General features: G+C 42.7%; 1 protein-coding gene across 2 annotated transcripts in view; it reads right to left on the bottom strand.

The window, feature by feature from the left end:
* PLA1A (phospholipase A1 member A) overlaps positions 1-17,293 on the bottom strand; it is a 34,211-nt gene that overhangs the window by 13,532 nt on the left and 3,386 nt on the right. For both annotated transcript variants that reach the window (XM_081235423.1, XM_081235422.1), the window contains exons 2-6: positions 12,274-12,475; positions 10,108-10,285; positions 9,475-9,583; positions 8,087-8,188; positions 5,547-5,636 (exon numbers count right to left, since the gene is read on the bottom strand). In XM_081235423.1, the coding sequence (XP_081091549.1) occupies positions 5,547-5,636; positions 8,087-8,188; positions 9,475-9,583; positions 10,108-10,285; positions 12,274-12,475 (681 nt within the window). The remainder of the gene's footprint in view (positions 1-5,546; positions 5,637-8,086; positions 8,189-9,474; positions 9,584-10,107; positions 10,286-12,273; positions 12,476-17,293) is intronic.

The raw sequence follows: 17,293 nt of genomic DNA, 5'->3' as shown, positions 1-17,293 counted from the left end.
CTGGGACACATACAGACTGAAAGTGAGGGGTTGGAAAAAGATATTTCATGCAAATGGAAATCAAAAGAAAGCTGGAGTAGCAATGCTCATCAGACAAAATTGACTTTAAAATAAAGCCTATTACAAGAGACAAAGAAAGACACTACATAATGATCAAGGGATTGATCCAAGAAGAAGATATAACAATTGTAAATACTTATGCACCCAACATAGGAGCACCTCAATACATAAGGCAAACGCTAACAGCCATAAAAGGGGAAACTGACAGTAACACAATTGTAGCAGGGGACTTTAACAACCCACTTTCACCAATGGACAGATCATCCAAAATAAAAATAAATAAGGAAATACAAGCTTTAAATGACACATTAAACAAGATGGACTTAATTGATATTTATAGGACATTCCATCCAAATACAACAGAAAACACTTGCTTCACACGTGCTCATGGAACATTCTCCAGGATAGATCATATCTTGGGTCACAAATCAAGCCTTGGTAAATTTAAGAAAATTGAAATTGTATCAAGTATCTTTTCCAATCACAATGCTATGAGACCAGATATCAATTACAGGGGAAAAAAATGTAAAAAATACAAACACATGGAGGCTAAACAATATGCTACTGACTAACCAAGAGAACACTGAAGAAATCAAGGAGGAAATCAAAAAATACCTAGAAACGAATGACAATGAAAACACGATGATCCAAAACCTATGGGATGCAGCAAAAACAGTTCTAAGAGGGAAGTTTATAGCAATACAATCCTACCTCAGGAAACAAGAAAAATCTCAAATTAACATCCTAACCTTACACCTAAAGCAATTAGAGAAAGAAGAACAAAAAAACCCAAAGTTAGCAGAAGGAAAGAAATCAGAAAGATCAGATCAGAAATAAATGAAAAAGAAATGAAGGAAACAATGGCGAAGATCAATAAAACTAAAAGCTGGTTCTTTGAGAAGATAAACAAAATTGATAAACCATTAGCCAGACTCATCAAGAAAAACAGGGTCAAGACTCAAGTCAATAGAATTAGAAATGAAAAAGGAAAAGTAACAGCTGACACTGCAGAAATACAAAGAATCATGAGGGATTACTATACACAACTATATGCCAATAAAATGGACAACCAGGAAGAAATGGACAAATTCTTAGAAAAGCACAATCTTCCGAGACTGAACCAGGAAGAAATAGAAAATATAAACAGACCAATCACAAGCACTGAAATTGAAACTGTGATTAAAAATCTTCCAACAAACAAAAGCCCAGGACCAGATAGCTTCACAGGTGAATTCTATGAAACATTTAGAGAAGAGCTAACACCTATCCTTCTCAAACTCTTCCAAAATATAGCAGAGGGAGGAACACTCCAAAACTCATTCTACAAGGCCGCCATCACCCTTATACCAAAATCAGACAAAGATGTCACAAAAAAACTACAGACCAATATCACTGATGAACATAGATGCAAAAATCCTCAACAAAATACTTGCAAACAGAATCCAACAGCACCTTAAAAGGATCATACACCATGAACAAGTGGGATTTATCCCAGGAATGCAAGGATTCTTCAGTATATGCAAATCAACCAATGTGATACACTATATTAACAAATTGAAGGATAAAACCTATGATAATCTCAATATATGCAGAAAAAGCTTTCCACAAAATTCAACACCCATTTATGATAAAAATTCTCCAGGAACTAGGCATAGAGGGAACTTACCTCAACATAATAAAGGCCATATATGACAAACCCACAGCCAACATCGTCCTCAATGGTGAAAAACTGAAACCATTTCCTGTAAGATCAGGAACAAGACAAGTTTGCCCACTCTCACCACTATTATTCACCATAATTTTGGAAGTTTTAGCCACAGCAATCAGAGAAGAAAAAGAAATAAAAGGAATCCAAATTGGAAAAGAAGAAATAAAACTGTCACTATTTGTAGATGACATGATACTATACATAGAGAGTCCTAAAGATGCTACCAGAAAACTAGTAGAGCTAATCAATGAATTTGGTAAATTTGCAGGATACAAAATTAATGCACAGAAATCTCTGGCATTTCTATACACTAATGATGAAAAATCTGAAAGAGAAATTAAGGAAACACTCCCATTTACCATTGCAACACAAAGAATAAAATACCTAGGAATAAACCTAACTAAGGAGACAAAAGACCTGTATGCAGAAAACTATAAGACACTGATGAAAGAAATTAAAGATGATACAAACAGATGGAGAGATATACCATGTTCTTGGATTGGAAGAATGAACATTGTGTAAATGACTATACTTCCCAAAGCAATCTACAGATTCAAAGCAATCCCTATCAAACTATCAATGGCATTTTACACAGAACTAGAACAAAAAATTTCATAATTTTTACGGAAGCACAAAAGACCCTGAATAGCCAAAGCAATCTTGAGAAAGAAAAATGGAGCTGGAGGAATCAGGCTCCCTGATTTCAGACTATACTACAAAGCTACAGTAATCAAGACAGTATGGTAGTGGCACAGAAACAGAAAGATAGATCAATGGTACAGGATAGAAAGCCCAGAGATAAACCCACGCACATATGGTCACCTTGTTTTTGATAAAGGAGACAAGAATATACAATGGAGAAAAGACAGCCTCTTCAATAAGTGGTGCTGGGAAAACTGGAGAGCTACATGTAAAAGAATGAAATTAGAACACTCCCTAAAACCATACACAAAAATACTCAAAATGGATTAAAGACCTAAATATAAGGCCAGACACTATAAAACTCTTTGGGGAAAACATAGGCAGAACACACTGTGACATAAATCACAGCAAGATCCTTTTTGACCCATCTCCTAGAGAAATGGAAATATAAACAAATGGGACCTAATGAAACTTCAAAGCTTTTGCACAGCAAAGGAAACCATAAACAAGAGGAAAAGAGAACCCTCAGAATGGGAGAAAATATTTGCAAATGTAGTGACTGACAAAGGATTGATCTCCAAAATACACAATCAGCACATGCAGCTCAATATCAAAAAAACAAAAAACCCATTCCAAAAATGGGCAGAAGACCTAAGTAGATATTTCTCCAAAGTAGATATACAGATTGCCAACAAACACATGAAAGGATGCTCAACATCACTAATCATTAAAGAAATGCTAATCAAAACTACAATGAGGTATCACCTCACACCGGTCAGAATGGCCATCATCTAAAAATCTAGAAACAATAAATGCTGGAGAGGGTGTGGAGAAAAGAGAACCCTCTTGCACTTCTGGTGGGAATGTAAATTGATACAGCCACTGTGGAGAACAGTTTGGAGGTTCCTTAAAAAACTAAAAACAGAACTACCATATGAGCCAGCAATCCCACTACTGGGCATATACCCTGAGAAAACCATAATTCAAAAAGAGTCATGTACCACAATGTTCATTGCAGCTCTATTTACAATAGCCAGGACATGGAAGCAACCTAAGTGTCCATCGACAGATGAATGGATAAAGAAGGTGTGGCACACATATACAATGGAATATTACTCAGCCATTAAAAGAAACAAAAATTGAGTTATTTGTAGTGAGGTGGATGGACCTGGAGTCTGTCATACAGAGTGAAGTAAGTCAGAAAGAGAAAAACAAATACCATATGCTAACATATATATATGGATTCTAAAAAGAAAAAAAAAAGGTTCTAATGAACCTAGGGGCAGGACAGGAATAAAGACGCAGACATAGAGAATGGACTTGAGGACATGGGGAGGGGAAAGGGTAAGCCTGGATGAAGTGAGAGAGTGGCATGGACATATATACACTACCAAATGTATAATAGATAGTTAGTGGGAAGCAGCTACATCACACAGGGAAATCAGCTCGGTGCTTTGTGACCACCTAGAGGGGTGGGATAGGGAGGGTGGGAGGGAGATGCAAGAAGGAGGGGATATGTGTATATATGTATACATATAGGTGATTCACTTTGCTATACAGCAGAAACTAACACAACATTGTAAAGCAATTATACTCCAATAAAGATGTTAAAAAAAAAGAAAGGGGAAAGGTTGGTGTGTAAGCACATTCACTGTGTTATTATTAACAACAATAATAAAAATTGGAACCAACCTAAAAAAAAAAAAAAGAAAGCCAGTGTGTTGAGGTTCACCTAACCAAGTAACTGATACACTGAATTTGCCAAATGTCCCAATATAACAGACACTTGATTTTCTGGTTATTGTTGTTGTTGACTATTTTATTGAATTTTATTTTATTTTATTTTTATACAGCAGGTTCTTATTAGTTATCTATTTTATACATATTAGTGTATATATGTCTATCCCAATCTCCCGGTTCATCACACCACCACCACCACCACCCACCCCCACTTTCCCCCTTTTGTTGATTATTTTAAAATTTGTAATAATTCACACTGAATGAATTTGCTGGGGCTAAGAGGTCTATAATGAGCCATAACTCCAGGGTTTAGGGTCTTCAGACTCTTCTTTCACCTTGGGACCCCCTCTCTGGGACCAGAACCAAGTCTGAGCTGCTTGCTGACTTTCCTTTCCCCCAGAGTTGGGACACTGTCTATGGCCAACCTCCTTCTAGCTACAACAGGGAGCTGGGAGACACAAACTAAACCCTTCTCAGATTGTGTCATGAAGAAAAGAAAAAGTGGCCAATTAAAATGCCAAAGAAAAATTTAAAAGCCATTAAAATCAAACCATCCCATCTGATCAGAATTGCTGAAAAATTTATGAACTGTTAAAAGAAACATGTTTTTGGAAAATCAGTAAAGTTGGTAAGTTTGGATTAGTGGTTACTCAACACAGTTGTCAAAAGAATCCTTAAAATGTTAAAATTTTGGTAAAGCAGGAAAAGGTTAAAAACATAGTAATCAGAAATCAAAATAAAATTCCCATATGAAATGTTGATAGGTTGGCTATATTCATAAGAATATAAGAAGACTACACAATCCTTAACGCTTAGCTTTTGATAAATTTAAAATTATGCTAAGAATATATTCAATTAAGATATCCAAAAAGAACATTCTGGAAGAATAAATAAAAGAAGAGAAGAAATGTATATTCACTGAATGTATTCAAGAAGATTATCTTGAAAGCAATTTTAGAGAACTTAAATTTAGTTAGTTTGGGGAAATGGTCATGCACTGAATTAATCCTTCAGCTAGCTAGCTTTGGGCGCATCAGTCTGTTTCTGCCACAACGAGGCTCTGCAGAGGATGTAGCTACTGTGGACTCTGCCACAAAGTGGGGTCCAGGAAGAAGAGAGGTTATTGGCTTGAGTGACGTTGGATTACAGCAGGGCCTAAGAAGTTGGGAGGGAGCCTAAATATGGAGCAGGCTTTTAATTACAGGCACTCCTCCCCTAGAATTCCTGGGCTCCAGAGACATCCATTTAATAAGTGCTGAGTAAGCTTGATGGGACACAGCAAAGGACACTGTAAGGAAGACCCCCTATGGCCCATACTGGCTGACTCAACACGAAGCCTGTTGGCAAATTCCAGTCTCTGGGGCAGCCACACACCAACTCTCTCTGGCTTTCTGACCTGCATAAATGGAGGTGGGACAGCCGGGTTGGTCTTGGCCTCCGTTGACGAAGTAGTCCACATGTCCAACAGGAATCCGAATACCCAAATCTGCAAGGAGGCAGAACCCCGTTAACCTCTTACTGCAGGGGCCTATTTTCCAGGTCCCATAGCAGGGTCCACCAGCAGCAGAGCCTGAGGTCTGACCTTGGGGGCCCACCCCCTCTCTGTGCTGAATGGGTGCCCACTTCATTCCTAAGTGCTGGGAGACTACAGAACTAGCCCTCCGATGGTTTTCTAAACAGGTTTTGCTGTGCTGAAAGGAAGCTAAGAATAAATTTATAAGAAGATACTCATATTTGCCTAATAAAATCAAGAAAAATATCCCTTAATATAAGTTTTTATGAATCAGTAAATGTTATAATAAGCTTGGTAAATTTCCTTGTTGAATAGTTTCTATTTTGCTTCAAGTGATAGTTCAGATATGTGTGTGGGGGACCGCATTTCCAGTCTCCCACATATTTTTGTGCTTTCATGACTGAGCAGAAATATAATCTGGCTACAAAGAGATGAGTTTGAGAGGCTGTAGCCTGCATCTCATCATTGTGACTATATCTGACCCCTCAGACTTGGTCAGACTCAGCTGCCAAAGACCGTGATTTTCTTCTTCATATTATCTATCAGAGTTGTAAGCAACTGAGCGTGTATTACTTGCTTAACGTCACCTATCCAGGGCTTAAGTGATGACCTAGAATTCATCCTCTCCCATCATCTGTCGGGTCAGCTCTACCTCCAAAGTATATTTTGAGTCTTTCTACTTCTCTCCGTCTCTACTGCCACCACCTTCTCCCATGCCACTATCGTCCCCCTCACCCAGGCCAGCACTGCAAACACCCTCCAGTGAGCCTTCCCTTCCTGTCCCCTGGCAGTCCATTCTCTGCCCAGCAGCCAGAGTATTCTTTTAAGGAAATCCAAAATCGCCACCCTCTCCTCACTGATCATAGAATAAAATTTAAACTCCTCGCCACGTCCAGCCTGGTCCTGCTCCCTTTTCTCAGCACAGCACTCACTGCGCTCTAACCACGTGGCTCTTCCGCCTGCCCCCACCCACAAGGCTTTCGTTTTGGCTGTCCTCTCCCCCTAGCGTGTTCTTCTCCCCACTGTTTCCAGAGCTGGCTCATTCTCATCCACTAAGTCTCACCTCAAATATCACCTACTTGGCCAGATTTTCCTCAATAATCCTATTTGAAGCAGACCCCGAACCCCCTGCTGAGTCACACTTCTCCCATATCCCTCATTATCATAATCACAGGGTGGAATTATCTTGACTGCTTGCTTGTATGTAAGCTCCACCACGGCAGGGCCTTTACCTGTCTTTTTTCCTGCTTTATCCCCAACACCAGCACAGTACCTGGCACACGTTAGTGCCAAATACTTATTTATTGAACAAATTAGTGAACGAATGCTTGCCGACTAGCTTGTAAGTTCCATGTGGGCAGGGATCTTATTTGATGCCTTGTGCACTGTAGTATTCTCAGTGCCTGCTACATAGATCATAAAGACCGACTGAATAAATGGAATGCCTTTTTTAAAAAAATCACATTAAGAAGTGGCTCCAACTCTGAAGGGGACTGAGAAGCCTAGCACAGGTAAACAGGGACCAATGAGTCACCTATTTAGCAAATTTAGGAATATAAGGCATTAACCTTGTTAATTGGCATGTTTAATTAACTTAATAGCTAAGCAGAGGGCTATAGGCTTTGGTTTCCTATCTGTGAAATGGAGGTGGGAAAGAGGGTTGAATAATATGATTGCATGAGTTTCTTCCAGAATCCTGAATCCGTGAGTCTTGAATGCTGAAAGAAGGCTTCTAGCCAAATGGAATGAGACATGGCCATCTCTCAGTTGAACTGCAAACTCTTCTGGTCAGAGACAAATGTAATTTCTTCTTGTATCCAACACACTGAACATGGGGCCTGGCACCAGACTCTGTGGGTGTTTGACGTCGAGTAGAAATGAGGAGGAGTGCCCGCTGGTCAGAAGAGCTTAATTTGGTCATGATGGATTCAGAGCTGGGGCTTCTTGACTGTGCCTGTCATTACTGGAGGGGGCAATTCTCATTCTTCACTAGACTGAGGGCTGGCCTTATCCTCTGGGGAGGAGGGAAGTCCTGATAGGTCTGAGTACCTGCCCCAGGAGTGGAATGCCCCAGTTTCCTGGGGCCAGGCATGTTCACCCTGAAAAAGCAGCAAGACTTTCCCTGGCAGAAGTACCCTCTGAGTACTACCTCAGACAAAGCTTAGTGTTGAATCAGAGTGAGACTCATGACCAAACAGTTTTGGTCCACAAATGAGAATCCTCCTTTCTGCTGCTGGCTAAAAATAAAATCATTCATCTCAGTCTTCAGAGAATGACAGAGCTGGAAGAGACTTTCAAGATCATGCTGGTAAACTCCTCACTGCAACAGAAGCTTAGAGGGGAAGGGTCTCCTCCCAGGGCCACACAGATAAATGCCAGCCTCCTGGCCTCTGCCCTGTGCTCATTCCCCCGCCCCAGCTCACTGTCCGTGTCTGTGTGGATGGCTTCCACAAAGAGGGCGTCCCCAGGGTCCAGGCGCTCCTCCAGGCTGGCTCTTGTGTACTCCGGTCCAGCAGGGTCCAGGCCTGCAAGGACAGACATGTCAGGGGCCCTTTCGTGTCAGCCACAGGAAGCCCCATGGACCCACTGCACACCTACATGGGCAACCCTTCCAGTTCGGATCGGAGTCCCCCAACAAGGACCCAAGGGCGAGAGAACTAGCTCAGGACCACCTTTCCCAGGAAGCTCTACTTTGTTGTCTCTAACCTCTCAATGACCCAGTTTCTCTGGCTCTGAAATGTGCTTGCTAACACCAACCATTTGGCAAGGATTAATGTCAGTAATACTAGTCCTCAGGTAGTAATAAAAATGGCTATAATTTTTTGAGTAGTTACTATGTGCCAGGCCTTGTGCTGGGCACTTTCACACTTTCTAGTCCTTACAACAACAGAGCAAAGTAAATATTACTCTCCCCAGGCCTTAGCTTGGATCCCTTTTCCTCTTCCTCCCAAAAAGCAGACGGTGAGACAAGGATTTAAAGTGCAAGTAGCGGGGCTTCCCTGGTGGCACAGTGGTTGAGAGTCTGCCTGCCGATGCGGGGGACATGGGTTCGTGCCGTGGTCCGGGAAGATCCCACATGTCGTGGAGCGGCTGGGCCCGTGAGCCATGGCCGCTGAGCCTGCGCGTCCGGAGCCTGTGCTCCGCAACGGGAGAGGCCACAACGGTGAGAGGCCCGCGTACCGCCAAAAAAAAAAATTAAATAAATAAAATAAAGTGCAAGTAGCTTATTTGGGAGAGCATCACAGAAAGCATAGTGAGGGAGTGGAAAAACAAGTCAGAGAACGAAAGAAAATTTTAATGAATAGATTATCTCTTTGGGTCTCATCCCACTGGGGTCCCTCTGAAGGACGCTGTAGAACATGACTCAGAATTGTCTCAATGAAGTGCCAGGAAGCCAGGGTATTTACCACACAGCTCTGGTCCCTTATTAATTGAGGGTAGCTCCTGAAGCATAAAGTTCCCAGCACTTTGCAAGTATTTAACAAAACTGTCTACAGGTGATTTCCATAGTAGGCCAAGGATATATGAGCTGTTACAACCCATTTTACAGTTGTAGAAACTGAGGCTCAGAAAGAAATACATAGTCTCTAACACTGACATTAAAGATCATGCAATAACAACACAATATCATTTTATCCAAAAGGGCCACAATAAGTAAATTTCAGTGGTGATCGATGACTTGATCATAAGAACAAAGGCCCAACACTTCCCTCTGCCTGCCTTAGAAAAGGCTCTTCCAGGTCATGACCTCTCTTGTGCGCTCTCTCTCTCTCTCTCTAAACCTGAGAGGATGGGCAGGGAAGAATGTTACCTGTGATCCGTCCCAGCTGGCCTTTGTAGAACTGTCCTACCATGCCCCCGACGTGGGCCCCCAGGCTGACACCAATGATGTGGATTGAGGACTCTGACACACCCAGCACCTAGAACGGGCATTTACAGTGAGTTACATTTGTGTCACAGCAGCCCCTGGCGTTACAAGGGTAACACTTTTCCCTGAGGCATCAGAAGCAGAAGGTCTTGGGCATGACACACCAGCCACACATGCTTTGGGAAAAAGTGCAGAATCTCACCCTGTTAATCACTTGCCCTCTCCCTGGGCGCCCCACCTGGACAACCCACTCACTTTCCCTTTGGTGTCCAAAGTATGTGAGGCATGACCATGGCCATTTCCTCTTGAGGACCTAGAAGAGTCAGCCATTGACACCCCTGATGTAACATGCACTGGCATGTTTTACAGAGGAGCAGCAGGAGGCTCAGAGAGGTTCAAAAACCTGCCCAAGGTCAGCACTGTAAGCGGCTAGGTTGAGATTCGAACGGAAGACCCACAGACTACTGGGTGGCTCTGCTTCCACCTAAAGCTCCTTCTCACATGTCATTTCTTTCTTTCTGACCCCTTGCTCCCCCGTAAGCAGCCAGAACTCGCCCTAAGCTCTTCTACACCTACCAAGAGTTTACTGAGGAAACGGGAGATCTCGAGTCCCAGCTTAACCACATTTTCCACGGCTGAGAAGTAGACACCTGTAGAGCCATAAACCCAGTCCACAGCGATCACGTTAGCATCTGTTGCCTGCAGAAGGGCACTGATGAATTTATCAATCCAGGAAGGCTTTGTTCCTAAAGCCCTAGATGGGGGGCGGGGGCGGGGGGCAAGAAAAGATAGAAAAATTATCTTCCCAGCCAGCATCCATTGTCATGGAAATTACAATGAGATTTCCATAAATAGAACAAACCCAGAGAAAAAGTCACAAGTAAGCAGGGTTGGGGGGGCGGGTATGGGCACTAAATCCTACAACACCATGAGCATAAGGAGGACATAATCTCAAAGTTAGCAGTTAGGGCTCCTGACTGCACATGTGGAGCCTGTGTGTAAATTATAAAAGAGTACCTTTGTTCCAGGTGGATGTAGCCTGAGGCCAGGGCTCAGAGCTCAGGTCAGAGTGCAGCCCCCGGCCCTGAGTCAGGTACCTCTGTGTAATGCATAGACCACACAAACCACTGCACTGACCCTGCTTGTGTTACTCATGGGAAAGAAAAGATAGCTTTGTGGATTAGAGTTAAGATTTGCAATCTTAATTCTCATTCTATAGTATAGGCACTTTCCTTGAGGATGTTTTCATTTACTCATTCATTCATTCACTCCTACCTTCATTCGACAAATGGGCCAGGCAGTATGCTAGGTGCTTTGTGAGAAATAAAGAAACATGATATATTCCTTATCCTTCTGGAACTTAGAGTATAATAGGACTTTTCTAGGAAAAGAAGAAGAATAGGAAAATTTTCAGAGAGCTTTCCCAAGAGATTGGGAATGGGGAAGAAGTTTTCTCAATGGCCCAGAGCTTGCTCGCGTGGACAGGGGAGCCCAGACTGGGTGTATGCCAGGGAACGTGGCTTTGGGGCATCTGGGAGTGGGCAGCAGAGTGAGGCTGCTGAGCTCTTGAGCTCCATTAGCTATCTCTGGGTTGAGGGCACACACTCAGCCTTGGGTAGTGGCTGAATGCAAGATTTGCCGGAGAAGAGACTTCGGCACAAGAGAGAGAAGGGATGCCTGAGGGAGGATGTGGCTGGGACCTGGAGTGAGGGACTGGAGAGGCAGAGAGAAGCCAGAGATGAGGAAATGGTGACCCTTTGTGCAGTGCCCCACTGTCCACCTCTTCATCGGGCCCCCCAACTCCAGCTGCTCCATAGGGCTACTCTTTCACCATGCTCTCTCCCTCTCTCCTCTCAGCAACTTTTTTCTGTTTCCGGCATTCTCAGCGGGCTTTGGAGAGAAGATGTTGGAAGGAAGGGTGGTGATTAAATTGGGACTCAGAGACTATGCATTACAACAAAATTTGGCCTGCAGGGCCTCAGAGAAGTTGAAGAAGTGTGTAGTGCCTGAGAAACGCTAACCTCTGGGAGAGATGGAAGAGGAAGTTTCTTAGGTCATGAAACCCAGGAAGAAGAGAAGAAGAGGAGATAAAACCCTGGATAAGGGTTTCCCTGGTGGCGCAGTGGTTGAGAGTCCGCCTGCCGAAGCAGGGGACACGGGTTCGTGCCCCTGTCCGGGAGGATCCCACATGCCGCGGAGCGGCTGGGCCCGTGAACCATGGCCACTGAGCCTGCACGTCTGGAGCCTGTGCTCCGCAACGGGAGAGGCCACAACAGTGAGAGGCCCGTGTACCGCAAAAAAAAAAAAAAAACCTGGATAAAAACACCACGATGTTACCCCTGAGTGATTGCACAAAGCCTACAACCTCACTGGCTGAGATGAATCGTGCAACCCACACTTCGGGAGGAAAGGATCACTGAGACCATCTCTACAACTTCCCTTTTATTCAGATATGGAAACCAAGGCTCTATGTGCTAAAGTGACTTGCCCAGGGTCACACATATTTACAGCTGGAGAGTGTGTCCAGGGTCACACATATTTACAGTTAGCAGAGGAGTAACGTATGTGACCAACAAGAAAGAACAACACGATGTGTGTTCAGGCTGCTATGAGACATCTTCAAAGTCAGCAGGAGGTGAGCAATGGGACCTGTGACCTTTTGCTCCCCACTAACTTCCTATGGAATTATGGTCACTTTCTAGCTCTTAGCTGAGGTGATCCTATTGGTTGGTTGGCTCCCACCTGAATCCATGGATAACTAGCTTGGTTCCTAGAGTGGCATTGAACCCCAAGTTCCGGATGTCACTACTTTCTTCCACGAGCTGCCCACAGAGAGGATCAGAAGGGGTGAAGAGGAGAAAGTGGACTTTGAGATTGGTGCCTCGGAGAAGATCAGCATTCTGGAAGTCAGTGCACTTTGTCTGTGGGGTAGGAGGTGCATCTCCTAGAGGAAAAAACAAACAAACAAATAAAAAACCAAGAAACATCCAAGGTGAGGTCATCTGTTCTTAAAAGGAAAATAGGTGTTCTTGAAAGGAAGAGAGAAACAGGGGCTTATAGGCATTCATCATAAATCAGCAAGTGTAATAAGCAGACTCATTTATTAAAGGCGTCACTTCTGTAACCAAAATCTGTGTATATTTTTCACGTATAAAGATAAAACACCAGAGGAGAATATGAATATTGCTCAGCTAGAGAAGATTAAAGGCCGTGGTGAAATGGATATTGTCATGGGCTAAACTGAGTCCCCCCACCCCTGCATAAATTCATGTGTTGGAGTCCTAACCCCTAACACCTCAAAACGTGACTATATTTGGAGATAGGGTCCCTACAGAGGTAATTACATTGAAATGAAGCCTTTAGGGTGGACCCTTATTCAATATGACTGGTGTCCTAATAAGAAGAGGCAATTTGGTCACAAAGAAGAAAGATGATGTGAAGACACATGGAGTAGACAGCCATCTACAAGCCAGAGAGAGAGGCCTGGAATGGCTCCTTCACTCACAGCCCTCAGAAGGAACAAACCCTCTGCCACCTTAATCTCAGACTTCCAGCCTCCAGAACTGGGAGATGATAAACTTCTGTTGTTTAAGCCACCCAGTCTCTGGCACTTTGTTACAGCAGTCCTAGCTAAATAATACAGTTTTCTGGGCTATGAAATGAGCAGTTGTCCTGAGGACTAGGCTCATTCTGGTCTGAGCACCCCATCCCAGAGGGTTTCAAACTCCCCCCTCCAGCCTCATCACTTCTTTTCCTTATGAGCAGTCCAGAGCCACTCCAGAGCCTTCCAGCGTCCAAGCACATGGCTGCCCAGCCAGATGGTAGAGAGGACCCTTAATGAGCTGTATGTATTCTACAGTGCCTTCCAACAGGTACGTTTAAACGGGATATTTTATGGTCAAGGTCACTGAAAGGCCTTCTACAATACTGAACTGATACAGCAGCATGAAACTCCTGCTTCCCAGGGAGCTAAAAATCTGGCCTATCTTCAACACCCAACAGCCCACCCTCACGCCTGTGATAAAGAGGCGGGGCACCTGACACCCAGTTGGTCTTACAGAAAGAGACCGGCTGGAGCAGCAGGGCACACACTGTCGCACTGGCCCCCCAGCCCCGAAGTCCTGGTGCTGTTAGCTACCTCATATTCCTGCCATGGGACAAAACTATCTGCAGAATCAGAAGACAGGTCCAGACTGCAGACTGATTTGTGCAGGGCTCTTCACCAGGAAGACAGCTATTTCAGGTTTCTGGAATGGTTATCTGCCTTCAGAGGTAACGGGGGAGCACATGTACAATAAGCAGGTGGATCTGGGGTACGCTGGGCTGTGGAACTGTGAGCAGATTGTGGGAACCGCACCCTTAGAGAGTGCTGAGAGCCGTTTCCTCACCTCAGCACCTAAGTCCCAGACCTGGTCCCCAAGCTCCCTTGTATCTCCCTTCTGAGCAGCCAGGTCTTGGACACCCCAGCGATGAAGCCCACTATGACTGTGCAGGCCCCCAGGCTCCTCAGCCTGTGGCAACTTGAGCCCCCATGGGACACAAGAGAGAACGATGCCTGACTTGACTACTTCATCTGCCTTCTCCCAGCTCTTTGAAGAAAAGATGAAAGGACTCTGCTTGAGCATGAGACTTGAACCACATACATGAATACATTTGCTCTATTGGTCATGTAGGGAGGTTTGCATCCATCAGACAGAGAACTGAGTCCTTTTAAATAAGCATAGTATGTCACAGAGCAAGGCCCAACAAGCATCGCAGAATCAATATATTCCAGACAACGTTATCTAAATAAGATGTAATAAAATTAGAAATCAGTAACAAAAGTTATTTAAAGACACATTTGGAGATTTTAAAATTCCCTTTTAAGTAATGAATGAGTTAAAGAATAATCACAATGGAGACCAGAGAATATTAAAAACTAAATAACAATAAAACCAATACAATATCAAAACTTGAGTTAAAGTAGCTAAAACAGTACTAGGCTGATATCTATAAACATACATGTAGATATCAGGGGAAATGGGGAAAGACACAGATTAGGTAAATTAATCTTAAACTCAGAAAGCTGAAAAAGAATAATACAGCAACACCAAATAAAATGTAGGAAAAGAAATATAAAGGAAATAGTTAAGGGACTTCCCTGGTGGCACAGTGGATAAAAAAAAAAAATCTGCTGGCCAATGCAGGGGACACAGGTTTGAGCCCTGGTCTGGGAAGATCCCACATGCCATGGAGCAACTAAGCCTGTGCGCCACAGCTACTGAGCCTGCTCTCTAGAGACCAAGAGCCACAACTACTGAAGCCCGCGTGGCTAGAGCCCGTGCTCCGCAGCAAGAGAAGCCACCACAATGAGAAGCCCGTGCACCACAAAAAAATGTAGTCCCCATTCGCCGCAACTATAGAAAGCCCGTGCACAGCAATGAAGACCCAATGCAGCCAAAAATAAATAAAATTAAATCGTTTTTTTAAAAAAAGGAAGTAGTTGAAATTAAATAAAACAATGAATATGAACAGCATCAGCAGCTGCTCAGTCCATGCAGTTGCTCAGGCCGACCTTCCTGGAGAAATCTTTGACACTTTGTTTTCTGCCACCCCCATACAATGGTGAGTAAATCCTCAGAACACAATATTCAGAATTAAACCATTCTCACTACCTACACTGGCACCACCTTGGTTTAAGCCACCATCATCTCTCAAAATTATGTAGCCTGTAATGCTTTTCCTGCCTTCATGTTTGTCCCCCTTCAGTCTATTTGCAACACAGTAGTAGAAAAGTAAATCAAATCATGTCACATCTCTGTGCAAAAGCCACCAAGGCATTTCACTCAGAATCAAATCCAAAGTCCTAACAGTGGAAGAAAGCCCTAAATATCTTAGACCATCCCCTTGGGGAGCCCTTTGCCTGTCTGACTATTGCTTCCTCTGTTCCAGCCACTGTCCTCCTAGCTCTTCCTCTCTCTAGACAGGTTCCCACCTGAGGGTCTTTGCACTAGCCATTCCTTCTGCCCAAAGTGTCTTTCTCTGGACATCCACATGACTAATTCCCTCTCCTCCTTTAAGTCTTTGCCTGTCAAATGTCATCTTCTTTCCTCTAACCCCCTATTTATTTATTATTTATTTGGCTGCACCGGGTCTTAGTTGCGGCATGTGGGATCTAGTTCCCTGATGAGGGATTGAACCCAGGCCCCCTGCATTGTAAGTGTGGAATCTTAGCCACTGGACCACCAAGGAAGTCCCTAACCCTCTATTTAAAATTGCAATCTGCCTATGTGCCTCACCTCTGTTCTCTCAATTTTCTTTAAATTGATCTGTTTATTTTTATAGCAATCATCACCTAATGGAGATTTTTTATTTACCAGTTTATTATTAAATGTATTGTTTATTAATTTCCCCACATTAGAAGATACTTTCAAAGAAGGAAGGGATTTTTATCCATTCTGTTCACTCTACTGCCTAGAATAGAAACTGCCACACACAATAAACACCAAAAGGGTGTTCTTTGAAAAGAATAATAAACTAGATGTACTTAAAAAAACATGTACTTTTGATGATAGAGTAAGAAAAAAAGGGGGAAGTCACAAATAAACAATATAGAGAATTAAAAGGGGATGTAAGCCCAGTAGATTTTTTAAACCACAAAATAACATGTTTATACCCATCCAACAGTTAAAAAATAGATATTTTCCTAGAAAATTGATAATCCCCTAGAAAACTATAGCTTACTAAAACTTAGTCAAGAAAGAAAAAACAGAAAATCAAATGTAAAACTGTAGTATAAAAGAATTGAAACAGTAGTTTTAAATCTATTCATCAAAAAACTCTATCAGGACAGATTTCACAGAGAAATTCTAACAATCCTTCAATTCCTATCTTACACATACTGTTCTGGAGAATAGAAAAGGGGAGAAAGAATCCAAACTCATTCTATGAAAATAGCCAAAATGTCAAAACTGGACAAGGAGAGAAGGAGAAAGGAAAACTAAAGGCCAGTTTCACTATTACACACAGACATAAAAATCCTAGATAAAATGTCAAATCCTTCAAGGATAACAAGTATACATCATGGTCAAGCAGGGTTTAATCCAAAAAAATGAAAAGATGGTTTAACATTAGAAAATGTATTAATGTAATTCACATATGAACAAATCAAAGAAAAAAAACATATGCTCAACTCAATAGATGTAGGGAAAAAACACACGATAAAATTCAATACCCAGCACTCTTCAACATAAGAAAGGAAGGGTACCTACCCAAGGCCTATAGCAATGATTATAGTTATTGGTGAAATGTTAGAAGCATTCCATTCAGAACTGGGAACAAATGAGAATGTCTGCTATCAGTGCTTCTATTAAATATTGGACTGGAAGTTCTAGTCCTAGCTAGTAAAACAAGACAATAAAATAGGCTAAAAATTATAAGGTTTGAAAAGGGGGAGAAAAAATTGCCGATATTTGCAGACGATAGGATTGAACTGTCCGTCATTCAAGACTATGGAACGTGGCACAGTGAATCATGCTCAGATACCTCATCTCTCCAAGCACCACTTTAGCCAAAGAGTAGTGACAGATGAATATCCAAAAGAGAGAGAGAAAAAGACATAGACAATCTCAAATATAAAAATAATATCTCCAAAACAGGAACAAGAATAGAATTGCAAAATGGTGATGGGTTCCAGGTCTGAGAGAAGACAGTGGTTGTAAGAATTCAGTTTTGTGAGGTAAGCGGGATCCAAAAGTGCTCCAAGTCAGGTGTGGAAGACCCA

The sequence above is a fragment of the Mesoplodon bidens genome, assembly GCF_964165515.1.
Source record: "Mesoplodon bidens genome assembly, chromosome: 5".
NCBI classification, from domain to species: domain Eukaryota; kingdom Metazoa; phylum Chordata; class Mammalia; order Artiodactyla; family Ziphiidae; genus Mesoplodon; species Mesoplodon bidens.
This window is presented reverse-complemented; position numbering and strand designations above follow the sequence as displayed.